Raw genomic sequence first — 27,399 nt, 5'->3', positions numbered from 1 at the left:
AACATTTTTGACCAATGGCTATTATTAGGAAAATCATATTTGGTTTATTCTTTGGACTGAGGGTGCCTTATGTTTAAGACATGTGATTCTCTGACACTGGGGAGCTGGAGTTGGGAATGTGGAGAGGGTGTCTGGGCATTGCAGAGGGGCAGAAACAGGAAGCCTCTAGCACAGTTCTTTAGTGCAAAACGGAAGCAGAGAATTAAGGCAGATGTTTGAGTTAAGAATAAAGATGGTATATATGGCTGGAGTGATCCTTCTGCCCTATTCATTAGGAACCTCAATATGGGGGGCAGAGGAAAGTGAGGAAACTCAATAATGGTTTATCGTTTACACAGCATGGTGGATAAATTAACCGCACAGATTTATTGAATTCAGTGAATGAAATGGGCCTCTCTCCAGCACGCTCAAGGCAATTACAATTGTATCCACTGTGAGTCCCAATAGCATAATGCTAAAATCCATCAAGCCGGTGCTGTCATGCGAGTGCGTATTCAAATGTCCCTTTATCAAACTCTTCAACTTCGTCTTCCCATGTAGAGGAAGGCATGCTACTATACGGGTCTAACAGAATTTTGAAGCATCTGATAATAAGAAGTCCCAAGAAAATACACAAAATCCCAACAAAAGCAAAGCCGGTTTTTTGCTCCAGAGTCAATGAGAAAGCCGATACTTCGTTGACACTCATCTTAGCTGAAGAGTTGCCACAGTAGGTACTACTCATTATTCACTGTCACATCATGGTGGCTCTTCAGAATTCCAGCTGGAGTCACCTCTTGGCCTAGATACAAAATTGGAATCAGTTTAATTTTATCCATGTGTGGTATTGGTCAGGTACTTGTTTTTATAAAATCTGGCATTTTTCAAACCTTCTTGACTTAACTCACAAAAGATGTTTGAAAACATCAGATATGAATCTGATACTAAATTAGCATTGTAGTAATTACTGAATTGCCTTTGCGAACATGAAACAGTACCTACATAATACTAAACATAAAATCACACATGAAGGTAAATATTCAAATAATTGACCCTGAAAGCTTTTAATTAAAAGCATTACAAGGTAGTTAAGTCACTGCTTTTTTGACCCAAATTGTGATCTAATTTTTCGTTGTGTAGATAACATCATAAATAATCACAGGGTGTGAGCTGGTCAAATTCTCTAAGTCCATGTTTCAAGCTCCATCTCCGTTGCCATTTTGTCTGATACAAATTCTGATCCATTTAATGTCTTCTCTCTTTTTTGCCCCTTAATTTTTAGACTTATATCCTTATATTTTCTTTTCTCCTACTACCCCATACACTAAATGTTGATTTCTTAAAAAGAGAAACTGTGTTTTTAAAATTGTGTTTGTAAGTGCTATACCCAATATAGCAGCTTGCAAGTAACAAGCCACAGTAGCTGTGGACCATTAGCCATCTCTCCGTCATCTCCATCAGCTTTCGGAACACCATAAATAAACATAAAATCTAAGTTAAACAGTGTGTCTCCTATGAAAATTCAGCTTCAAAGCAAGCTCCTCAGTCCCCTTCCAGTCAGATTTCCTCTCCTAAACTCCTACTATACTAAGATTCTAAAACTAGAACAAAAGTGTTGGAAAAGTGTGTGTTGAAGCTAAGAAAAAAAAAATTACATTTGATGCCTTAATGTTAATTAAAATGAAAATTAGTTAATTAAATCACTGGTTACTAACCCATATCCACCCTTGTTGAGAGAGCTGTCACCAAATATCTCATCATCCAATAACTGAGAATGATAGATTGTTAGTGTTTTCATTTTTGTTTGTTGACATTTTGTTTCATTGAGGATTTTTTTGTGTGTGTTTGGTTATTGTTTCTTCTGATAATTTTTAGGAACTATATTTATTAAAATGACTGGCCCTTCAGATTTTTTTTTTTTGGATGGGAGGTAAGGAGTAGAGAAAGGGAGCAATTAATAAGAGCAAGACTGATAGCATTCAGAATTATTTACCAACTAACACACCAGTTAATATCAAACAATATTTTATTTTATAGTGGTTTGGACTACAAAGGAGCTTTATCTTCAAACCTTAAGTGTTATAAATATTCAGCACATTATGGGATATGCTGGTTATTTCACTTTTTTATTTAATAAAAGGAAAAAATAGTTTCAAACCCCTGTGTTGAGTTTCTTTTCACAAAATCATTTTTTCTGCCCTAACAAATATGCCATAGTAAATATACTTTTTTTTTTTAATTTAGGATCACTTAAGTGCCTCCGAGTGATTTTTCTGAAGATTGAGTTCTTGTTGTACAGTTTATCCTATAGAAGGCATAGGAGACTGGACTGAATAGCTCATGACCTTGGGACTTAACTAGAACATTTTTAAAATTAAATTTCTAATTTTATTGCTTTTGTCAATTGAAGGTCTTTTGTTGAGATCCATGCATTCTGTGGTTCCTTTGTTTAATGGGTGGAGAGACTAAAAAGCATGATGTTTCTACTTGGAGATGCTAGACAGAACATTTGCCAGGTGACTGCCTGATTCAGCCAAATAACATGTTTGAATTATTATTATTTTTTTACTAGAACCATGACCTTGCTAGGCTATACCATTAGAATATTTCAGGGGATATGTAGGTAAGAGGAAGCAATAAAAGTGGTTTACTGGTGGACACTGGTGTGCCCAGCAGACTCCCTTCAATGAAGGACTTGCTGCCCAGCAGCTGGGAGTGCTGTCAGAAGATAGTCTTCAACTGTTAGCCCCTTTCACAGATTGCCTGGATAGCAAAGAGCTGCCTCACCGAGGTCAGGCCATTTCCTAGAGCAGACCATTTTCAATGACTGATGGATATGAGAGTAAAAATCCCTGGCTATCTTGACTCAAAGGGAGACAACTCTGAAGGACCCTTCTATCTCTAGAGTTCTACATGGTGTAAACCAAGGCTGTTATTGGTTTCAAATCAACAGCTAAGCTTCTGCCTACTCCTGCTAAATTCCCCACTTGTCCACAGAGGTTGAGCTCAAGGGCACTGCTTATTAAACATCCTGCACACTAAACTCTGTCTCAGAGTCTGGTTAAATGAGGGCCCCCAACCTGCAACAATTGGTATCACAGAAGTTAAAACATCTGGGCAGCTTAAATGATCTGTACATTTTAAAGCTTGTTCATTTTGCCATCATGTGGAAATAGCCTAAATTGAATATAGTTAAGATATTAGCTAAATTTATTTATGTGTTTTTAAAGTCATAATGTAAGCAAAGACACAGGGTGATAGCTGGTCATTAGAAGAGTTAAATCTTGTTAAATTGGGTATTAGCCAGTTGTTAATCCACTAGATTCTGTTATTCTTATTATAATCCACCAACCAACCAAATACACAAAAAAGCTATAAAGCTATAGCAATAAAACACTCATTTGTCACTATTAAATCAAAACAAGGTGGGCCGGCCGAGTGGCTCAGTTGGTTAAGAGCTCGCTCAAGAGTTTGAGCTCTGAGCAACAGCAGTTCAATGCCCAGCCCGAGCTGAGCAGCTGCTAAGCTGCCAATAGGTAGCAGGATGGCTCAGCTAAAAAAATAATAATAATAAATAAATAAATAAAAACAAGGTACCTTCCTAGCTAGAAATACAAAATCCTTTATATTTTATATTACAATTTGTTTAAGTTGTACCAGAGAATGCTTTGTCCTTAGAGTCTTAGACAATCTGTGGATAGAGTTACTTATCATTTTTAATGGAAAAATAACTATTTCTTAATAGTGGCCACAATTCCTGGCATAATGAAGGTATTCAGTAAATATGTGAATTGAATTAAACTAAATTTATTGAAGAATATAATTTTGATGAATAAAGTTCTGGCTTTAAAAAGCCTAAGTTTTAAACATCCAGAATATAAAAACACATTTTTTTAAATACAGTGAACAAGAAAACTTTTATTCAATTTCAAAAAAGTTGGCCTTGAAGATAAATATCAAAATTCATCACCTCATTCAAAGTTCAGTGTTCCTTTTTTTTTTAAAATCAGATTGATTAATACAATCTTCCCTGAAGGTCTCACATGATTTGTAGTATTCAAAAGTAGAGAAATAGATCTTTCCTAAAAACTTTTGTGAGTTGGCTTTTATGGTCTAAGGAAAGATATGTAGCCAGCATGATATTTTGGTGTTGACTACCAGGAAGTACAGAGTTAAAATTTGTATTCGGTTGTAGTGACTTTGGTTAGCTTAAGATTTCTGGTATAATTATTCCTTCTTTCTCCACCCCTGTCCTCTTTATTACTTGAGTACTGCAGTTACACTTACCTGAGAAGGGTAAGATATTTCAAAGATACTTAACTAAGATACTTCAAAGGATTTTGGAATCAGGCAGGTGTACAAACAATGAATAGATGTACAGAGCCACTGTTAGTAAATCATTAAAATCAGCATTTTTTAATTCTATCTTGGGGGAATAAATAAATGGTTGTTTCATGGCTTTAAGCATAATTTACAAGGTCTCTTTGGCTGTCTATTGTTGGTACAAATATAGAAGAAATGCAGTGTGACAGAGATTAATGCTGAGAAGTAACCAAAAACTTTAGGGATACTGTCAGGAATTCTAAAGAACTGAATGAGCTTAAGGTAATATATAATAGTGAATATAATAATAATGTTTTAATTTTAATTAATCATTGAACAAATACATACATACATATATATATATATATATATGGAGAGAGAGAGAGAGAGAGAGAGAGAGAGAGAGAGAGAGAGAGAATCTGCTATGTGTCAGCACTGTTCTTGGTGCTAGGGTATAGTGTACTCTAGATAATAATAACTAGATAATAATGTGTACCTTCCATAATGAGTGTTGCATCTTGGTGGTGGAGACACAATTATTTTAAAAATATCTATCTATCTATCTATCTATCTATCTATCTATCTATGTATATTATGTCAGGTAGTCATAAATGCTATGAGAGAAAGCAAAGCAAGTTAAGAGGAAAGAGAATAATGGTGGAAGATGGGAACTCTTTAATTAAGAAGTCAGCAAAGGCCTCCCTAGTGAGACAACATTTAACCTGAAACTTGAATGATGTCAAGAAGGGAGCCATGACAATATCTGGAGGAAGAGCATTGACATTTGAGAAAATAGCCATTGCAAAGGCTTTGAGGTGGGAGGATTTCATATAAAATATGTTCAGATCAAGAAATTGACTAATGAATGATTAAAGTCCCTACTTATACAAGATGGTTTAATGGTATCAGACGACAAAGAAAAGGCAGAACTACTTAATCTACTTCTGTATTTTTAACCAATGTGGAATGGTCCTTAGAAGTGACCAAAATATCAAACAATAAAAGAAGACAAGAATGTAATCGAATATTGTTTAGTCACAGATGAGTTAAAACTCTCAGGATAAGATGATTTATAACTTGCATCTGCAAAAACCTTTCAAAACCTTTGAGAAATGCTTGACCCTGAGAGTGCTGCCAAAAGTATGGACGTGGAAAAATGTCTCATTTTCACAAAAAGTGATGAAAGTTGTATATTGGTAACTTGGAATTAATCTTTGTTACAAGTCCATAATTAATTATTTAACAGTTAGTTTGCAGCATTTAAGAATTCACTAAAGTTAACATCAGTTTAATAACTTGTAATGCCAAATTTACTTTCTTTTTTGAAAATTTACTACTAGCATGGGGAATCAGGGCAATAGCAAGGACGTGGTTGAGTGATTTCAGCAATGCATTTAGCAGTCTCCCATGATATGCTTTTGGGAAAGATGGTGAGATATGCCTGGATAATAGTATTTTTATGTAGATTTACAGTTCTCGAAAGTGCCCTAATAAATATTGGTTTCTGTAATCAGAGACAGCACCCCATTTTAGTTCCACAAAGGTCTAATTCTATCTACATCCTCTTTAGGCTGAAGAAAGACATTGAAGTTACAATTACTAAATTTGGCACAAAGCTTGGCTGAAAACTCACAGAGTCAAGATTCAAGACAATTCTGATGACTAGAACTCTGGATTGAAACCAGAACATAAAATTTAATAGAAACCCTTTTAAAGTTCTGTATTTAAATGGGATGGAGTGAGGTGCACCAACCCCAGATTGAGGAGACTTTACTTGGAAGTTCATGTGAAATTGTGAAATATCAAAGTTGGAATTAATCAAAAGTCAATATGAGCCAAAGATATGAGGTATTTACTTCAAAAAGCAAATGCTGTCCTAGATTAAATGGGGTGCAAATGATAGAAAGTAATAACATTATTATTATTCATTGGTCAGTTTATATGGAAAGTAATACTATTCACTATACTTTGATGCAAAAATATTTATTGAGTTGCTATTATGTTCTAATAGACAGGGAGGGACCTCTCTATTCAAAGAGGTTATAGCTTATAAGGGAGATAATCCATGTACAAACAAGAGTAAAAAAGTGTAGGCTTCTACAAAGCCTTCTACAAGAGGAAGCAAGTCTGTATTTAACACATGCTGTGTACCAAACACTGCTTTATATATTATTTTATTTAATCTCTATAACAAAAATACAGGATTCATATTATCTTCAACATCTTGAGAAAAAATAGATTCAAAGAGGATAAACAAATTTAGAGAATAGATATTTCACCCTTTTAGGGATCAAGAAAGTCTCTCTCTTTTTTTTTTTTTTTTGGTAAGAGATTGTATTTGAGCTGAGTCTTGAAACACAGAGAATTTAGGTATATAGAGAAGCAAACAGCATGACATTAACTATGAAGGTAGAACAGTGCTGGATTTGTTCAGAGGATAGTGAGCAATTTGGCCCAAGCAAAGGAGAGTATAGGAAACAAAACATTGGAAAGGTAGGTTACAGCCAAAATGTGTAATATTCTGACTGTCAGGCTGAGTTTGAAATTTATTTGCTTAAAAGCCGAGTGGTTAATGATGAGACTGAAGCAGACACAGATTTCAGGGAGGGAACATCGTGGAAAAGAAATGGTCCAAGTGAGAAGCAGTGAGGGCCTGGACTAGGAGGTAAATGTGTGGAAGAGATTGGAATGGGTCTGAAAGGTATTCATAAAGATGTGAGAGCTGGGATTTGATGACTGGTGGAATGTAGTGGGCCACGGAGAGAGAGGTATCAAAGATGACACCATGCTATTTAGCCTGGACAAGTGTAATAACAGTGCTTTCATTAACCAAAATAAAGAAAGTACAAGCGAAGTGTAAATTTAGAAAGTAAATGAGGAGGTTTTTTTCTTGACTTAGTGAATTAGTGGTGCTCATACCTGGCACATAGTATATACTTTAACAGGCAGTCTTAAATAAATTAACCCAGATCATTGTGTCCCGCATAAATAGCCAGTGAGGAGAATACTTGAAGGGCATTATTGTCAAATAAAGTTTGTATGGAAGAATGCATCCAAGATGGAGAGAATTCAATACATCAAAACTTCACAGATCAAAATTTAAGAGATGGAAAGAACGGCTGAGATTCACCTAGGAAAGGGAAAACCAAGGAAGACAATATCTGTATTCAAATATTTGAAGTGTTGTCCTGTAGGAAGCCTGATCTACTTCTGGTTTGATTCAAAAGGCAGTTTTGTTGTAATTCCCTTAAGGTTCTATTTGCAGGTGCTTGAAATGATTGAAGATGAAAGAAGCCTCGCAATGAGCCTCATCAAATAGTTCTCTTACAAGGAGAAAATAAAGTCTGATAGTGGAGTTGTATAAGGAGTAATCAGAGACATGAGTAAATCTGTAGTGGGAAGTTTGCCTGGAACAAAGGAGACTGGAGTTTCTAAAAGGTGTGGGTAAACAGTGTCAAATTCTACAGTGGTGATCGGGACTAAGAACTGAAAAACAGCTGTGGGTTTGCCATTCTGAATTTTTTCATCATTTAATAAAATTCAGTTGAGTGTTCAGGAGGAGCACTAAATTGAAGAGTGTTTAGGGATGATAGCTAAAGAGAAAATGGAGTCAGGTGGTAAAGCAAACTTGACAGAAAAGTTTTATCTGCATAAAAGTTAAAAGTGTGGAAGTTTAGATCATTAGACTAATTACTTTCAATAATAAGGGCATGAATATATATTCAGTTTTTTAAAGTAGAGCTGAGTAAATTCACTGGGAGTTCAAAGAACTATGAAATTTCCCTTTTTAAACAAAAAAATTGGGTTGAGAAAGAACAGATATTTTATTAACATCTGAAAAGGGAGAACTTAGACTTTTATATTTATCTTAAAATTCTACCTTACACTAAAAATGAAAACAAAATGCAAGTCAGAAAGAACAACTGAACGGATAATATTCGAAGTTGAAGAAAATCTGGCCACTGCTGCATGCTGTGTCTACACAAGCAAATAAGTAAAAAGTTAAGCAATCGCATAACAATGTATTCAGGAAATAGATGCTCTTGGAAATTTAAGCCATATATGTAGCAGCTTAACTGAAATACCAGTATTTTCAGACCTAAGTTTTCAAAACATTTGCCCAAACTTCCCATTTTACTTGCTCTGTGAAATAAACTTGTCTCATTTCAACACCAAGTCTAAAGCTTTTGAGGATATATTGGTATGTGTGCTGAACTTTGTACCTTTCTATTGATATAGAACATAATATGATATAAAAGTAACATTAATAACAAAATATTGTCAAGAATAAATAGGTCTTCAGTTACAACACTGATTTCTTCATAGTTAATAAGTATCCAAATTACTCAACAACTCTGGACAAAAGGTACATTTTCAGTTTCTCTAATCCCTGGAAGAGATGGAAAAGCAAAAAAAAAAAAATCAGCAGATTCTTTCTGCACAACAAACATTTTAATGCCTACCTCAGAAGGAAAGCATCATCTTAATATGCTGTTTATTGGGAAATAGAAAATGAAAGGAAAATGAGAGAAATTTAGACTGTGAAATTATAAAACCATGAATAAATAGATCCTATGAGAAAAAAATAGTTAAGAAAAAAGAAATACATTTTCCAAAAAAGAGTGGAATGTAAAATTGTGTGGTAAATGTTATTGTAAACATGCTACAGTACCACAAAAAAAGGAGTGGAAGGGGTAAAATGATCAACATTGCACAGTTTAAATATCAGGGTCTATATGTATTATTGTTAAAGTATTTAAGGATATTTTTATAATGCTATTGCAAATGATAAGATATTGCCGTAAGTCCTATTATTGGAATAAATGTTTAGGTACTTTCGAAAAGAGCAATTACATTGAAAGCGCATCATTTCCTTCATGAAAACTAGGATTTCTAAATCCTGACTAGACATAGGATTGGGCCAAAGATATACCTGTAGATACCAAGAGGCCCAAATCTCACTGAGTCGTTTTATAGTTATTAATAAATAAATAAAAATCTATGGTAAGTCTTAAAAATCATGCCATTGTGAATAGTCAAGCAAAGATAACAGTATTTTTATAACTGATAGATAGCTTTTCATAAACATGAATGTTGTGTGTGATGTTTGTGTCTTCTATGAAATAAGTTTATTGACTGGAGGTATAAATATTCACTTTTCAGGAGCATATAACTATTTAATTTATATGCAGCAATGTGCAATTGCAGAACCAATATTGAAAAGTATGTGCTTATTAAAAGAAAAAAGAACCTCTTGTATTTTATTTTAACCAACAGGTTTTTTTTTCCTGTTTATTTATCTATTAATGATATTCCAAATAGCAAATCTGAAATATTATAGTGGAATATGTTCTAGCTGAAAAGTATTTTGATATTGGTCATTAGACATAAAATCTCTAATGCAAACAATATGAATATTAGATATAATAATCTCTAATGCAAATAATATAAACATTTATTATTTCATGAAACAAAACATAAGAAAACCCAAGCTTAAAAAATAATGAATCCTCTTATAGACACACATACACACCCCCACCATATATCAAGGTTATTAAATCTCATAAAAAGTAAAGAGGTAAAAGAAACATTACTGAGGCCACATCTGCACAGAGCTTGTTAATCGTTAGGAACAGAATGTGTTGAAATCAAAGGAAAACCTTAAATTACAAACCCAGATGTCTTCATCACGATGAAGTACATAAATTTCAGGCCTTCCCAGGGGTCTGAAAACTTGAGATCTGCCAGAATCCATCAGCCAACCTTTCAGATTTCAACCTTAAGGGAATTTCCTTCTTAAGACAATCTTTGGATGACTCCTCTGACATTCCTTCCTTTCAAAGCACTGAAAACCTTGTCTGAAAATTCTCAAAATGTCTCACTAGAGAAACCTAGACTGTCATTATCATTCGGCCTGATTTGTCTCCAGCTCTTTTTGGACATATTAAACTGAAGAAGCATGGAAACATCCTACAAAACATTATGGGAGAAGCATCAACAAACTGACCCCACAGCACACAACACATGATTTTTTTTTTCTTTTTCTTTTTCTTTTTGGCGGCAGCAGCCGCAGAAACATTAAGGGCTCTTTCGTTTTCAGAATTTGAACTCACCAGACCTGTAGGCTCCTTCCCCCTACTTCCTTTCCAGCTTCCTAGTTTCAGAAATACAAGAGAATGAGGACATGCCTCTCATCTGTACCTGCACTGGAACCCTGTCCGTTAATGCGGAGGGTAGGGGGAGAAAGTTACTTCGCAGGCAGGGTTGTCTCACCTTCCATGCTTGTTGCCATGGAGATGGAATCCCGAGAGTAGACTTAAGTGTTGGCAGGTTTGTCTGTGGTCGCTGATCGGTTCAATAATAATGTAAAAGGCATGCCCTGGGAACCTGCGTGGAGTCACAGGACCGTGGTTAGCGCTTTCCTGGCCTACGTGTGTGTGTGTGTGTGTGTGTGTGTGTGTGTGTGTGTGTGTGTGTGTGTGTGTGTAAATGTGTCTGTCGGTGAGAGGCAGAGGACGTGGGCGCCAGCGAAGTACGTGTGCGCGCGAGTTGTATCTGCAGGGAAATATGCATGGATTTCTTCGATGTAGCAGTGTGTAAATATTTGTGCGCTCGTGCGTGTGCGCGCGCGCGCGCGCGCGTGTGTGTGTGTGTCTGTGTGGGGGGGTCGTTTGACTGTGTGTGCGTATGAGACAGAAAAGAAATGGGAAATGAGAGGGGAAAGGAATCCGCCACCGCAGCAACAGGCTCTATCTATTCTTTCGATCTGTCAAAAAGAAGGAAAAATAAATAAAAAGACAGGCGCACATTTTCACTCGTATCACACTCTGCAGATTAGCAATTGGAGTTCATCTCCAATATCGCTTCCTCAGGCAGTGGGGGTTTAATTTATTGTTAAAATCTTTGTTTTCCTTTCCTCGCTGCATCAGTAGCTGCGCGGCGAACATTTTGCTGTGCTCGGTGACTTCAGTCTCAGTCGAGGAGTAGCGACTAAATTTTTACATCTTTCTTCTCCGATATGTGAAAGACTGGAGTGAAAGGTTTAACTGAACACTGCATGCGGCATTCGGAGTTATTTACCCCTGCTGCACTTTTTCTCCTCTACGCAAATTCAACCGGATCCCCCGCCTTCAGGATTAGGTGCCTAGGCGCTGTCCGTAGTGCTGAAATATTGCGTAGTAAAATCTACAATAGCTTCCACTTAGGAGCTGTAAGACACCAGGCGAGGGACGCTCTGATAAAGACCGTATGTAGTTGCAAGACACGTTTTCTAAACATTGTTGACTATATAGAATCCGAGCCTAAACAGCATTGAAAGCAAAACAAAGCAAAAACAAAAACAACTAAAATATCTCCCCTCATTCTTACTTAGGGGTCTTGTTCTCCAAACTCATAAGGTTCCAATTCTATTCATGTTTGGATGCTATATCCAGAACCTACAAGTAGCGAACACCTGTAGATTCCCTTAGAGCTTAATTATTGGTCTTATGAATTATTAAATTATCAACAATTGGGGAAAATGTAAACACAAAATTGGGTCATTGTTCCTGTAAAAAATAATGCTGAAAACGCATAATATAACGGTGTGTTATAGTTCAATAATAATAATAATTCATGGTCATTTGGAGTATTTACTAACTTAGAAAATCTCAAAAAGTGGACAATATAGGCAATATGTAACTGGAAGTTCATACAAGACTTTACAAAAAGAAAGTTTTTTTTTCATTTAAAACTAGTTTTCATTTAAAACTAGCTAGCTGCCCACCAAGGAAAAAGTAGAAGTATCTTCTTCCATGATCATAGCCATGGTTTTTTTGACTTTTTAAAATCTCACTAACGTCCATATTCTTTTTTGGTACTAGGTGCTAGAGCAGTGCTTCTTGAAATTTAATGTGCATATGAATGTCATGGAGATCTTGCTAAAATGCACATTCTCATACAGTAAATGTGACGTTGGACCTCAGATTCTGCATTTATAACAGTATCCCAGGTGATGCTAGGGGTCGCTAGTCTCAGAACCACACTTCAATTAGCAAGGTGCAAGAGATATTGTATTCTGGAAATGCAGACATTCAAAGAGTATGGGAAAGGAGGTCATTTTCTTCCATCTATTATTCTATGTACATTTTTACACTATTGCAAGCATATTTTATTCAAATAAGTTCAGGGGTTACTATTTTGTTGCAAAATAGTAACAAACTGTTTATAGATTTTATCATTTTATTTTGATTTTGACATTGTCTGTACACATACTATAATTTACTCCACTCTTTATTTCCATACTATGATCTGCAATCCCCCATTCTCTTTTCAAGCCCAGCTCAAGGAAGCAGGACTAAGTTATGTGATTCTACTGTTGAAGTATGGGCCCTACTCCGAGAATTTATCATGATTGGAGACTTTGACTTGTCATGTTATGTCTTTAAATATGGCTCCATAGTAAATGTTCATGACACTGATTTTAAAATCTGGATGTTACAGGTATAATTCTCACCCTGATTAGAAACCAGGATAGGGCCATTGTTTCACAATCATTTGAGCGAATGCTGATTTGTCATGTCATTGACATAATACACATATATTTTGAAGGTTCCTCTGAACGGTTTTCTGGTGTTTTATAAAACCCATACCTACATCAGTTGATACAGTGCTTTTAGTTAATGATTTTGAATTGATGCCAAAGGGAACTTTTGATTACAAATTAGGTTCCTTGGTGCATAACCTTGACCCTTTTCAAGCCATATGAACAAGGATGATGCTCTGAAAAGTCTGCAAAGTGGCTCATTCAGGAAAGCATAATGGATTAAAAATCCATTATGTTTCACTTTCTTTGCTAGATGCAGGGATACAAAGATAGATGAGATTTGGTCTCTGCCCTTGATGAGATCCATTGCAAAACAACTTGGCAAGTTCTACAAAGTTCTATAGAAGCCCAGAGATTAATAATTTATATTTTATTCTCCATTGCCAAAGAAGTAATTAAGAATAGAATAAAATCAGGAATACCTATATTTCAGGTTCTTACCAAAGTCTGCCACCCAACTTTTATGTTTAAAAAGTTGTGAAAAGATATGAAATATTTGAATGCTTTTCTAAAGAAGATTTGGTTAATCTACACTTCAATGATTTATTTTCAGAGCAATCCAAATTATTAGAAAGGTAAATATGAGGGTGGCATTGTTTAGACATCCTGCAAACAAAATTGCCTTTACTATGCTTTGACATTACACTTTCAGCTTAAACACAAATATTCTACATAAAACAACCCTTAGCTTTCACAACCTGCTCTGTTATAGGGTTGTTAGCTAAAGACCTGCCCAACACATCACTTACTGTTTTTTATATGATATCCCTCCAAAACACCAATTTCATGAACTCTCACATCTCTCTTCTTCACTTAAGTCATCCCAAGGTAAGTGGTGTGTTCTCTTCTTATATAAAATGTATATCATGTAACTGATCACATTTGCCTTTTCTTTTGGTTTTCAGGGATGTCAGAGTCAAATTAAAAGCTACAAATGAGTAACTATATAAGACTTTAAGGCCTTTATATTTGTTTTTTTCTCTATTGCCTTGACTGCTGTAATTTTATTTTCTCAGGTATTAATATATTATTTTCTTTTAATTATCTTTTTAAATATATGTCATCATGTAAATATCATTAAAATCATAAATGGAGTAAATAAATAAAAAATAAGTAAATGAATACATTCATTTCTTTACTTCTTAGTCTCAAATTTTGACTACTGAGTGTGTATGTATAGCTGTTTTATCAATTTGTGTTTAACAAGATACTAAAACAAAAAAAATGATCATCTAGTTAGCTGTGAAGATAAAAATCCAATTTATTATGACTAAATAATAAATGTTAAGCTACCAGAAGAAGAGTTCAATTTATATAACCATAGATCAGCTTTATTTCTAAACACTTTGCTTCCTTGTTTCTAATTCTGTACACTATAAATAATTTCCCTTTTATGATGAAGATTTTTTGTTATGTCAGAGAGTAAAAATGTTAATTATCTACCTTGTTAGAAGACATGGTAACTATAGACATTTAAAGAACATGACAGCTCTGCTCTAATGAATATACTCTAGAATGGGGGTGTCACAAAGGAACTGAAAACAAGAATTTCCTCTAATGTGTCAGCTAAAGATTCTTTCAAAGGAAAATTTTGCTGGCTCTGAAATCTTGCCATCTTGGCTCCAGTTGACTCTTCGCTCTCAAGTTTTCTAGAGTGGGGTCATCTCTTAAACTTATTAGACCAACATGTTACCTTCAGCTTTTCGTGGAAATCTATAGCTTGTCTCGCTGAAGTTTGATTATTCTTTCTGAGCTAAAATGTTTTAATGTAGCTGTGCCTTTTTATTTGAAATGTGCTATTTACTCAAAAATTGGATATTACAACTTTCCAATGCAAAACTTTAACCAATGATTAGAGACAAATATGTATTGTTTTTGTTATAAACATTTAAAAATTTTATTCAATGCTTATTTGGCTTTAGATGGTATTTCTAAAACTCACCTGTTTATTTTTTGAAAAATACATTCTTACCTATTTTGAGTGTCATTTGTAGCTAGCTACCCATACTCTTTTTTCCTACATATGAGTAAGTGGTTTTAATCTTTTTGGAGGATTAAAAATGATTTTGAAATTCCAATAAGAAATATGTGTCCCCTACCTAAAAATGCATATGTGCATATAATTTTGCCTACAACTCAGGGCATTGGAAGTCCATTTTTATAATCCCACAGTAATGGAAGGTGTGATTTCAAAATTTCTGCTATAAATGAATGATCCATGGTCTCATTCTCAGTTTTGCAGCTAAATATTGACTGGCTTAACGTCCTGTTTTGTTTTTGTTTTTGTTTTGCCACCCCATTAGTTTTCTATTTTTTTCCCTTGGATTTCCTTGGAGATAAGATGGAGTCATTTTATCACCTGATCTCTAGAAAGTAGCCAATGCTGAATATACTGAAATAGGAGTAGAGAGTACAGTAATAGGAGGATTAGATTTGATTAGAAAATGCCTGTGTGAAATTTTTGTCCACAGTGAAGAAATTACATAAGTGGACTCATATCTGATTTGAGTGTGATGACACTTTAGTGTAGATAATGTCCTAATGCTGGCCTATTGGATGAGTCCCATTGAAAATGAGATGTTATGTTTTGCTGGTAAACTTCCCTGAAAAGAAAAATTGTAAATTAAATGTTTCAATTCAGAGTCATCTATAAAGTTTTGTTTAATTGGTTTTAATTTTACTGCTCCTAAACCTTAAATGAATTAATTTAAAGTATATTTCAAGACTTCTACTATATTTAGTGTTCAATCTAATGAGTATGATAGGGTACCTTGGGCACAATGTCCACAAATGTGTGAGCCATAACTACAGTATAATATATTTATTTGGCTGAAGTTGTTTTGCTGGGTTAAAGAAACAGAGAAACAAAAGCAGTTTATTCTGCTATGGTCTATGTTTCTGTAACATGAACCAGTTATTGGCAAATAGGGATGTCAATAAAATGTGGAAATCAGTTGGCGTATACATGATTTTCTCCAGTATATTAGTGTTTTGTCTACCAAATAAAAGAAGCTTACCTCTAAGTCCACTAACCCAGCTGAATGCAGTAAGCTGTGGAGGAAAGCAGTCCTGTGCACAGTGCCCATTCACTCCTCCCTCATCCTCTTGGCTCAGTTTGGCCACATGCTGTCTTGAAATGCATATTGAACAGTTGTTCCTGATCTTTGTGCATTTCCTCTTATTTTCATAATTGAACCTCTCCTTATACTTTTGCATCATTCTTAACTATTGTTTTGTGAGGCTCTAGATATATTGTAATGTATATATTTAACTTGTATTTTTAACTGTGCTAGTATTTTCATTAGGTTTGTAAATGTTTTTTGTAGTGCTCTGGTTGGGAAGCTGCATGGGTTTTACACTGGGTTTTCCCCCAGCGTGATTTTTTCCTAAATCTTGCTAGTTAGGTTTTTGATTGAATGGGCTTTGTTTTTTTTAGAGCAGCTTTAGGATAACAGAAAAATCGAACAGAAACTATAGAAAGTTCCCATATACCTCTTTCCCTCTTATCCCACAGTTTTATATTTTGGGTAGTCGGAAAAGTCACGACACATTTTTGCAACAAAAAACATAGAAAAAATACGTCATGACTTTTCCGACAACCCAATATTATTAACATCTTGCATTAGCATGGTGCATGTGTAACAACTGATGAATCAGTATTGATACCTTATTATTAACTAAAGTCCATATTTTACATATGAGTTTATTCTTTGTGTTGTTTAGCTCTATGGGTTTTGACAAATGTAAAATGTCTTGTATCCACCATTATATATCATAACAGAATAGTTTCATTTCCCTAAATTACCCCTGTGCACCACTTATTCATTCCTCCCTTTTCCCCACTCCCCTGGAGAATCCCTGGAAACCACTGATCTTTTTATTGTCTGTATAGTTTTGTCTTCTCCAGAATGCATGTATAGAGTCATACGGCCTGTAACCTATTCCAACTGGCTTAGTTTTTCACTTAGCAGTATGCATTTAAGATTCCTCTGTGAATTTTCATGTCTTAATAGCTCATTTCTTTTTATTACTATATACCATTCCATTGCATGGATATACCACAATTTGTTTATCCATTTAACTATTTAAGCATATCTTAGTAGCTTCCAATTTTTGGAAATTATGAATAAAGATGCTATAAACATACATGTGCAGGTTTTTGTGTGAACATAAGTTTTCAACTCATTTTTGTAGATAACTAAGAGAGTGATTGCTGCATTAACTGGTAAGAGTATATTAAGCTTTGTAAGAAACTGTCATACTGTCTTCCAAAGTTGCTGTACCATTTTACATTCCTACCAGCAATGAATGAGAGTTCCTGTTGCTCATATTCCTCATCAGCATTTGGTGTTGTCAGTGTTTTGGATTTTAGCCATTCTAACAGCTATATAGTGGCATCCCATTGTTGTTTTCATTTTCAATTCTCTAATGACATAAAATATTGAACATCTTATCATTATTATACATCTGTCTATCTTCTTTGGTGAGATGTCTGTTCAGATTTTTTCTCACTTTTTAATTAGATGATTTGTTTTCTTATCATTGAATTTTAAGAGTTCTTTGTATATGTTAGATATGTGTCCTTTATCAAATATGTGTTTTGCAAAGGGTGTGATCCCAGCTGGAGCTTGTCTTTCCATTTTCTTAAGTCATTAGTTATTTTTAATACATGATTTTGTAGAACACGAGGTATTTTGGGGGTGGGAATTCATGCATTGTTAAAAGAGAAACATTTGCATATTTGATACCAGCTTTCTAAAACTAAGCTAGCCAAATAAAACTCGCAGCTCTCATATTTTAAGCAAAACTAAACTGAATGAGTGGTTAGGAAGATACAAAGTCACATTAGGCAACTATAGAAGACAACTGGAAAGGCCTACAAAGGGGCCTTATTTTTCAAATCTAGCTAAAAGTCAGCATAAAATAAGTTGAAGTTGGTGGCTATTTAATAAAATAATACTTACAATATTAATATTTTAATGAGAAAATAAAAACTTAATGTTTTGAGGACATTAATAATAATTTTACATAGTATTCTATATACAGTGCACAGTTATTCTTTTTATTTATTTTTAATTAATGCAGGTATACAACACAGTGCAATAGTTATACTTTTTACCCATCAAAGTGACAACCTCCCTCCCCCAATCCACCGCCCCACTCCCCTCCCCCATATTATACATATCTATTACAATTCCATTCACTGAACTCCCACACTATACTCTACATCTGCACAATTATTCTTATGTGACTATACCAGGACTTTAGATGATGCTCATAGCAATAAATAGTTGGGAAGAATAAGGTCTAATTTTCCGGAAATGTTTTTTTTTTGTTTTTTTTTAAAGATTTTTATTGGGAAATTGGGGGGATGGGAACAGTGCTGGGGAATTGGGGAAAGGGGAACAGACAAGTTGCTGTCGTTTTGTTCTTCAGTCTAGTTGTGGAGGACGTTGCTTCACTGGCCCAAGTTGGCACCATCATTGCGCTCTTCTCTGGCGAGGCAGATCAGTCGCCGGCTTCTGGACGGCCGCTCACTGCGGCTGCTGGCCGCTCACGCTGGCTGCTGGCCACACACGGTAGCCCATGGCAATCCACTGCCACAGGGACTGCAGCCCACGCCATCGCCGGCGACTCATGGCAGCCCAGCTCCAGGTTGAGCTGTTGTTCAGCATCTTAGCTGTGGAGGGCAGTGTCACTGGCCCTCATATGTGGGATCTGAACCGGGGCCCTCTGGCATCCCAAGCGAGTTCTTAACCATCGCGCCACTTGGCCTGCCCCGGAAATGTTTTTGACACTAGTTTCCAGAACTATTAGAAGGCCAGGTGTAGAAATCTACGTGCAGGGAAATGGGTCCTTATGCAAACCTATATTTGCTCAGTGACTTTGGGACTGTTAGAATATCTACCCTGACAGTACTACCACAAGCCTCCTTAGTAATCTGAAGGGTTTCTCAGGGAACTCACAATTGAGATTTGTTAATAGAGTCAAGAAAATAAAATAAGTTACAAGTGTTTTTACATACTTAATCTTATTTAGAGGTGCAGACATTCCTGAATCTAACAGAAACAATGAATTAATGATGAACAAACAAATGAATATAGTAATTCTTTCCTATGTATTTGGGCACCTGAGAACATATGCTAAATGGCATAGAAACTGTGCCAAATATTTCTTATTGATGCATCATCCTTACCCTTCTAAGCTCTCCCTTGTATGAGACATTTCTCATACTCTGTTGCCAGCAATATTCTAACTTGAATTCTACCAATAAGAGGCACTGGTGAAAATTTTAAAGGGAGGAGAAGAAAGAGAAACCATTCATCTCAGCAGCAGTAACCTTGTTGGTTATCAACAAATGGCTGATGAGATGAGATGTTATGCCAGCAGCTTCTGAGTATAAGAAAATTCTGAGACTTTCTGCCACAGGCAACAAAGATCATTGGTGATGTTTCCCCATGACTCCTGCCCTTCCTAATTTTTCAAACTCTAGTAATCACTCCTAAACCTTTGCTTCTCCAACACTATTAATTACTGTGTAAACCTCTAAGTCTTTGTGCATTAAATCCTACGTGAAATATCTATACCATTTGATTTAATCCAAAGCTTTCTTTCTTTTCCTGGATGACTGCTGTATAAAGTAAGACATCAAAGCCATGGAAATATACTTAATCAAGTTTGTTCATATACATATATATGTGCATATATACATATATATATTTGTAGCATGTTTGAACAGTTTGTGAATTGAAATGTAATGACATGAAATCACTTTAGCCTACTATTCGGCAATACACCATGAAAAATGTATCACAATTGTATACTACTGAAAAATCCTTGCTTGTACCAAACTAGGCTCATATTCAGCCATCCATCAGGAATGGTGTGATTCTTGTTAAAAGGGCTGCAAAATGGTAGAATTTTTGGATTCTGTTCAGTTTCATTAAAGTGAGGTAACAGAAATCCAATGGCAATGCCTAAAGGCAATGGGCGTTATTTTTCTCCCAAAATAAGTATGGATGTAGGCAGTCTAGGACTTACACAATGGTTTTGTGAGGTCATCAATGTTTCAGTCTCCTAAACTACTGACCTGTCATCCTTAGCTTGTAGCTTTTGTCCTTATACCTATTGCCTTATGATTTCAAGAAGGATATTTCACCCCCTAGTCTCACAGGGAGGATGGATATCAGATAGCAAACTTGTGTTCTGCAGCATAAAGGGAAGGAGCAGACAAAACCCAATATAAACTACTTCTTCAGAAAATAAACATTTTTCAAGTAGGGTTTGTGTGGTCATAGTGTAGAAGAAATTATTGAAGCAAATAAGTCATTTTGATAAAAACAATAGTGATCATCAGGATTAAGTTAAACTCTGCATAATAGAAAGACTCTAAATAGTAGCAATTTAATAAGGATAGAAATTTATTTCCTCTTGAAAACAAGTTTGGGGTAGGAGTGTGGGGGTTGTTACTATGGCTTCATGGTGTCATCTATTTTCCAATACACTATCTTTAGCACTTAGCTTCCAATCACAGTCACTTCATGGTCCAACATGGTTGCTATTGCTCCAGATATCATTTCTTCATTCCAAGCCAGCAGCAGGAGAGCAAGAGAGGACAAAAGGCTGTTCTTCCAGTTAAAGTCAGTTCCTTCTAAAAAACTTCCTACATGGTCCTCAGAACATTTCTGCTGATATCTCACTGGCCAGAACATAGTCATGTGGCCATGCATAGCTGCAAATGTACCTAGGAAATGTGGACTTTTAGCAATATTCATGGTCACCTTAAATAAATTTCTATTATCAAATAAAAAGAGGAATATGAATTGTCAGTTATTATCTCTATTATCATCATTTATAGGAGTATCTGCCAATACACCAGACAGCATGTGGATTGAACCTTATTGTTAATCACTCTAAGAAATCTATTTTCTCTTTTACATGTTGTAATTGAAAATTGAGAATGATATTGCTAAAGAGGGTAATTATTTGTATTAAAAACAATATTTTCTATGAAGCAATAATTTTCATTAATACATTAGTCTGCCCTTAATATCAGTTTTGCTTTCCATGTTTTCAGTTACCCGTGGTCAAGCATGGTCTGAAAATATTAAGTAGGAAGTTTCAGAAGTAAACAATTCATAAGTTTGTGTTGCATGCCGTTCTGACTAGCATGATAAAATCTTGCTCTGTCTTGCTCAGGATGTGAATCATCCCTTTGTTCAGCAGATCCATGCCTTATAATCTACCTACTACCTGCCTCTTAGTCACTGAATAGCCATTTCAGTTATCAAATCAACTGTTCTGGTATTGCAGTGCTTATGTTCACGTAACCCATATTTTACTTAATGATGGCCCCAAAGCCATTCACATAACTTTTATTATAGTATATTGTTATAACTGTTCGATTTTATTATTAGTTATTGTTGTTAATCTCCTACTGCGCCTAATTTATTTTTTTAAGATTTTACTGGGGAATCGGGGAAGGGGAACAGCCAAGTTATTGTTCTTCAATCTTAGTTGTGGAGAGCGCAGCTAGCTCAGCTCCAAAGCCCAGTTGCCATCCGGCTGCCCATCAGCGGCTCGCAGCCTCTTAGCTCAAGGTGCCATGTTTGATCTTAGTTGTGGGTGTGCGTAGCCCACCATCCCATGTGGGAGTTGAACCAGAAACCTTGTTGCTAAGAGTGCATGCTCTAACCACTGAGCCATCCGGCTGCCCATAGGCAGTTCAGGGCAGTTCAGCTCGGGTGCAGCTCACTGGCCCATGTGGGAATTAAACCGGCGACGCTGTTGCTCAGAGCTTGCACTGTTAATTAACTGAGCCATTCGGCTGGCTCCTACTGTGCCTAATTTATAAATTAGACTTTATCATAGGTATGTATGAGTATGTATAGAAAAAAACAGTATATATGTATATATATATATATACATACACATATATGTGTATATATATATATATATATATATACATATATATATATATATATATATAGTTCAGTATTATCTGTGATTTCAGGCATCCACTGGGGGCCTTGGAAGGGGGAACTATTGTACTTATTGGGTTAGGATACTAAACTTAGAATAGTTAAAAATATTACCATATAATATCCATGGTTTGGGACAGAGAAAGCCCAATTCATGGAATTACTAAGGAGAAGAGAGTAACTATGCACATAAGAAGAGAAATAGGGCAGAGCTCTTGAAAATCTGCTCTGCTGATCCTCCTTGTAATGGAGTTATTGGGCTAAGATTGAAGAAAATTTTAAATAAAGAAATTTAATTTAATTTAATTTAAATTAAATTTAAAATATAAACTAAGTCATTTAAATTAAGAAATAAAAAGTGAGACTCAAATATTGGGTTGTTGGAAAAGTTATGACGTATTTTTTCTATGTTTTTCATTGCAAAAATGCACCATGACTTTTCCAACAACACACTATATGGAAACTGAAGGAATCTGTAGTCTTCAAAGAAAAAATATATCCCAATATTTCTTACAAAAATCAAAAGTAAATCTGTTATTGGGCAATAACCCCAGCATTATAAAGTTGAAAAATGAAACACTTACCTAAAGAATTCAAGCAAAAACCTTGGTATTATCTGAATTATTTGAATAATTGAGATGAAAGTGGAATTTCTGCCTAGATTATTCAGATAATTGCCCTAATTCTAAATTTTACTTGACTGATAGAGCCTTCTCCCAGATGTATTTTTAGAATGCTAAATGCTAAAAAATAGATTCCTAAATTAAGCAGAACAATGGGGGGTGGGGAGCAGGGAAGAAATAGTAAATAGGAGCTTGTCAGAATAAGACCATGTTTTTCTTTCTTTGTGATAATAACCAACATCTACCTTTTCATCATAGAATGAACTTCTATGATGAAAAAGGGAACTACACATGGATTTCAAATATAACCTGCAGTGTTTTTTAAAGTTATAAATTCATTTTAAGTTTTAATTCCCTAAAGTGTGAAAACTCAATGGCTCCATCCAACCATTTAATTTTATAAAGCCAAGCAAATTGACTTAAAAATCATACTATACTTTTTTTCTGACTTCACATTTTTGGTCTTTCCCTTCTAATTCTTAAATTGTTTTTAATTTTTCAATTACAGTTGACATACAATATTATATTAGTTTTAGGTGTACAACTCTGATGAGACAATTACGCATATACAACTTAGTGTGATCAACTTGATAAATCTAGGACCCATCTGACACCATACATAGTTATTACAATATTATTGACTGTATTCCCTATGCTGTACTTATATCCCTGTGAGTATTTTTATAACTGGCAATTTGTACTTTTTAATCCCTTCACCTTTTTCACCAGCTCCCCAACCCCCTCCCATCTGACAACCATCAGTTTGTCCTCTGTATCTATGAGTTTGTTTCTGTTTTGTGTGTTTATTCTTTAGATTCCACATATAAGTGAAATCGTATGACATTTGTCCTCTGTGTCTGATTTGTATCACTTAGCATAATACCCTCTAGGTCCATCCATGTTGTCGCAAATGACAAGATTTCATTCTTTTTTATAGCTGAGTGATATTCCATTGTAAATATATGTATCACAAAAGCAAAGAAAAAGAATGATCACATCCTGGTTGTCACTAGATTCTCTTCTTTGAAAGTAAAACTTGGTCAGTGAGCCCAAATGAAAAGTTATTTGTCAACCTTCCATACAGCTGGGTGCGTTATGTGACTAAGTTCTGACCCATGAGTGGAAGTGTGAGAATTCTCGATAGAGTCCTTCTTTGCTGGACTGCTCTGGCCTCCAATACTGACAAGATGCTTAGGTCTCCAGCAGCCATTCTGGGCCAGAGGACAACCTTAAGAATGAAAGCCTCACACTAGGGTGGCAAAAGATTAAGACAGAAGGAACCTGAGTCCATGATGACTATAGAGCTACCATACCTGCACTGGGATGTCTCCCTCTGCACTGATTATTTTTAAGAGAATAATCACTTCTATCTTGTTCAGACAGTTATTTCCAGTCTCTGCTACTAGCAGGTGAACACCCTGTTTACGATACACATATTAAATATTAATTGAAAATATTTGGAGATTTTTAGTGTTAAATTTCCACATATGTATAATGGCTTTCTCTCTCTCTCTCTCTCTCTCTCTCTCTCTCTCTCTCTCTCTCTCTCTCTCACACACACACACACACACACACACACACACACACTTCAATTAGTAAGAAGAAACTAAGTAGTTATGTGAAGTTGTGCTACTAATACATTTTGTGCATTTGTAATGGGAACCATGAGAAGATAAAAGCTAACGCATTAGTCAAGAATTTTCCAGTATGTATATAAGGACTTAAAAAAAAGTAGAGGAAGAAAGAGAAAAATATAGAAATGGAATGCAGCAATAGGATGTTAATAACTATTTTTTCTTTTTTTGCAGATTTAGCTAAGGTAAGTATAATATTAATAGCAAAAGAGGGAAGAAAGATTAATCTATAGAGTAGTCAGATGGAGTAGTAAGGATTAATCATTTTTTTCTTCAGAAGCTGCTCCAGTTCTCTTCATCTTAAGATCCGGCTCTTCCATGAAGCGCTCATGGATCTCCCTGTAGGAATTAGCCTCTGCCCTTTATGCTTTTATAGGATCAGAACTACAGTATAGTGAATGAGGCTTTTGTCTTAGGCACAGCACTTAAAAGGGTGCCAAAAAACTCAATAATCAAGATAAAAATTTTTTATCAAAAAAATTTCCAATTACAGATGACATTCAATATTATGGCAGTTTCAGGTGTACAGCATACTGATTAGACACTTATATAACTCACATAGTGATCTCCCCAATAAGTTTAGTACCCCCCGACACCACACATAGCTATTACAATATTTACTATATTCCCTATGTTATACTTTACATACCCTACACTATTTTGTAACTGCCAATTTGTACTTCTTAATCCCCTCACCTGTTTCACCCAGCTCCCCAACCTCCCTCGCACCTGGCAACCACTAGTCTGTTCTCTGTATCTGAGTTTGATTTTGTTTTGTTTGTTCATTGTTTTTTAGATTCCACATATAAGTGAAGTCACATGGTATTTGTCTTTCTCTACCTGACTTATTTCACTTAGCATAATACCTTCTACGTCCATCCATGTTGTTGCAAATAGTGAGATTTCATTCTTTTTTTATGCCCAAGTAATATTCCATTGCATATATGTGCAACTTCTTTATTCAGTCATCTATCAAGGAATACTTAGGTTTCTTCCATCTCTTGGCTATTGTAAATAATGCTGCAATGAACATATGGATGCATATGTCTTTTCAAATGTGTTTTAGATTTCTTCTGATAAATACCCAGAAGTGGGATTGCTGGGTTATAGGTAGTTCTATTTTAATTTTTTTTTGGAAACTCCATAATGTTTTCCATAGTGGCTGTGCCAATTTGCAATCCCACCAACAGTGCATGAGAGTTAACTTTTCTCTACACCCTGGCGAATACTTGTTTGTTGATTTTTTGATGATAGTCATTCTGACAGGTGTGAGGTGATAGCTCACTGTAGTTTTAATTTGCATTTCTCTGATGATTAGTGCTCTAGAGCACAAGATAACTAGTTTAATGGAATATTTTAATTACCACAATACAGCATGCAGGCTGGTCTCCTGTTTTTGTAAAAAAAAAAATAAATTATACTTCACTTTTATTTCTATTATAGCACTCAAATAGTGCTTCTTATAAATGTACTATCCCGGCAGGTCCATGCTAATTTTTGTATTCCTCATGCACCTACTACTCTGTTTTAATCATAAAGTCCTCTTAAAATATTAAATTGGATCTATTGAAGAATTTTGCAAGAATATACTGTACTGAGGACTATAGGGTTAAGTTTTCATCATTCAATTCAACTATAGCAAAAGGATAACAGAGAGAGATGAATGTTTTGAAAGTACAATAATACCTTGGTTTGCGAGCATAATTTGTTCCGGAAACAAACTACTCGTATTGCAAAATATCGCTCGTTTTTCATGTTAAAATGTATTTGAAATGTTTGCTCGTCTTGCGGAACACTTGCAAACCATGTTACTTGCAATCCAAGGTTTTACTGTAGTTATAATTCAGTTCTTGAGAAAAATCTCAAGATTCTCTTTGACTAAAACCCTGCCCAGCCTGGAGAGGTAGGGAATTGTAATACTACTTCATATTCACATAGCACTTTGCCCTACATAAAGTGCTTTCTTTTAATCCTCACCTTAATCCTGCAAAATAAGTGTGATTATCCTTATTTATTATGGAGAGATTGAGAAGTTAAGTGACTTGCCCAAGGAGTTACAGGCAGAAAGTGGCAGAGCTGGGGTTCTAACCCAGGTTTTGTGTGTCAAAATCCCATACACTTCTGTTTCTCCAAATGCTAAGTTTTAGGATTCACTGAGGAGAAGCAATTTGTGCAATTACAGTAGCATGTGTTGTGTTTATGAAACAATGTCGGTAGCACCTTAAACAGTAGTATTTTACCAGGTGTACTCGTTATGATTAAAATTGTTCTGATTTTTATGTGTGTATGTTTGATGAAATAGCGCAACTCTTCCAGCATAGGGTCGAATGTTTTATGGTTAAGGGCAGAAACCTACATATTGAAATATCAAAGACCAGGGGAAAATTGAGGAAATTATGTAATGCTTGAGTGTGTTTCTAATTACAACTTTATCACTAATGTGTGTGATATTCTACAAAGCATGGAAATCACACGTTTCCTTCTTTATGAAAACAAACCTTTCGAAAAGTTTTTGAACTTTTCAGCTGATAAAAGTTATTTCAATGTGAAATTGTAGTACTCAAGAGTTGGGAGTTCATTAAGTTTAATGGATTTCTTTTAAATACTAAGGGGAAAAATCTATGACTATATTTAAAAACTCCATATGGCAATTAAATTTGTTTGAGGGCCTATAACTGCTTCAAATATAATTCCATTAGCATATAATAAACACATAACCAAAAACCAACATGTCCATTATTAGCTAATCTAGATTTCTTATACAAATTATAGATTCTCCCCATTGATTGTTGCCTGGAGAATTAAAAACTTCAGTCTTCTTTTTATAAACTGATAGATGAGTCCCAAGGAAAGCCTCATTGTCAAGAAAACCAGAACTCAAAAGAAATTCAAAGCCACTTTGGTGAATTGCAACCCGTCATCAATACTAATTTATTGAATGTCCACAGGGTGCCTAGGCATCGAAGTGGCAAGTCATTTATTTGCATTATTCAAAAGATTTCTAATAGGAGCCTGAAGATTTGCAGACGTCTTTAAAGAGGTAAAATTGTGTGTGCTTCTCTCATTTAAAATGGCCCTACGTGGAATGAATTGAATAGTCTGGGTTTCAGAGCCCTAGAGGTTTCTAACACCCAGAGAAGACTTGAGTAAGCAAAGACCCCCATCGGGTGCCAAACGACATGGCGCTGGTGGGCAGAACATGGCCCCAGGGCCTCCAGGACAAGTCAAGACCTCGCCAGCCTGGGGCAGGGCCGACGGCAGCGATGGCGCCCGCG

At 35.3% G+C, this 27,399-nt stretch overlaps 1 protein-coding gene across 4 annotated transcripts; it reads right to left on the bottom strand.

Annotated features, from left to right (window-relative positions):
- Positions 1-333: 333 nt before the first annotated feature.
- CTXN2 (cortexin 2) lies at positions 334-10,913 on the bottom strand. Of its 4 annotated transcripts, none has more exons than XM_019664189.1 (2): positions 10,576-10,913; positions 334-781 (listed from the first exon to the last, which is right to left on the bottom strand). In XM_019664189.1, exon 2 carries the CDS (start codon positions 722-724, stop codon positions 479-481), a length of 246 nt encoding a protein of 81 aa, XP_019519734.1. In that variant the 5' UTR covers positions 725-781; positions 10,576-10,913; the 3' UTR covers positions 334-478. The 4 variants fall into 4 exon arrangements, with proteins under 4 accessions (XP_019519734.1, XP_019519762.1, XP_019519744.1 ...); XM_019664217.1 differs by having other exon boundaries at positions 10,504-10,587; XM_019664199.1 differs by lacking the exon at positions 10,576-10,913 and adding an exon at positions 10,416-10,495.
- Between the last annotated feature and the right edge of the window lie 16,486 nt (positions 10,914-27,399).

The sequence above is a fragment of the Hipposideros armiger genome, unplaced genomic scaffold, assembly GCF_001890085.2.
Source record: "Hipposideros armiger isolate ML-2016 unplaced genomic scaffold, ASM189008v1 scaffold_12, whole genome shotgun sequence".
Taxonomy (NCBI): Eukaryota; Metazoa; Chordata; class Mammalia; order Chiroptera; family Hipposideridae; genus Hipposideros; species Hipposideros armiger.
Note: the sequence above shows the minus strand (reverse complement) of the source record. Positions and strands in the feature narration are given on the sequence as shown.

Bases quoted from the DNA above. Each gene is read 5' to 3' on its own strand.
- CTXN2 (XM_019664189.1), bottom strand. From the start codon at position 724: ATGAGTAGTACCTACTGTGGCAACTCTTCAGCTAAGATGAGTGTCAAC.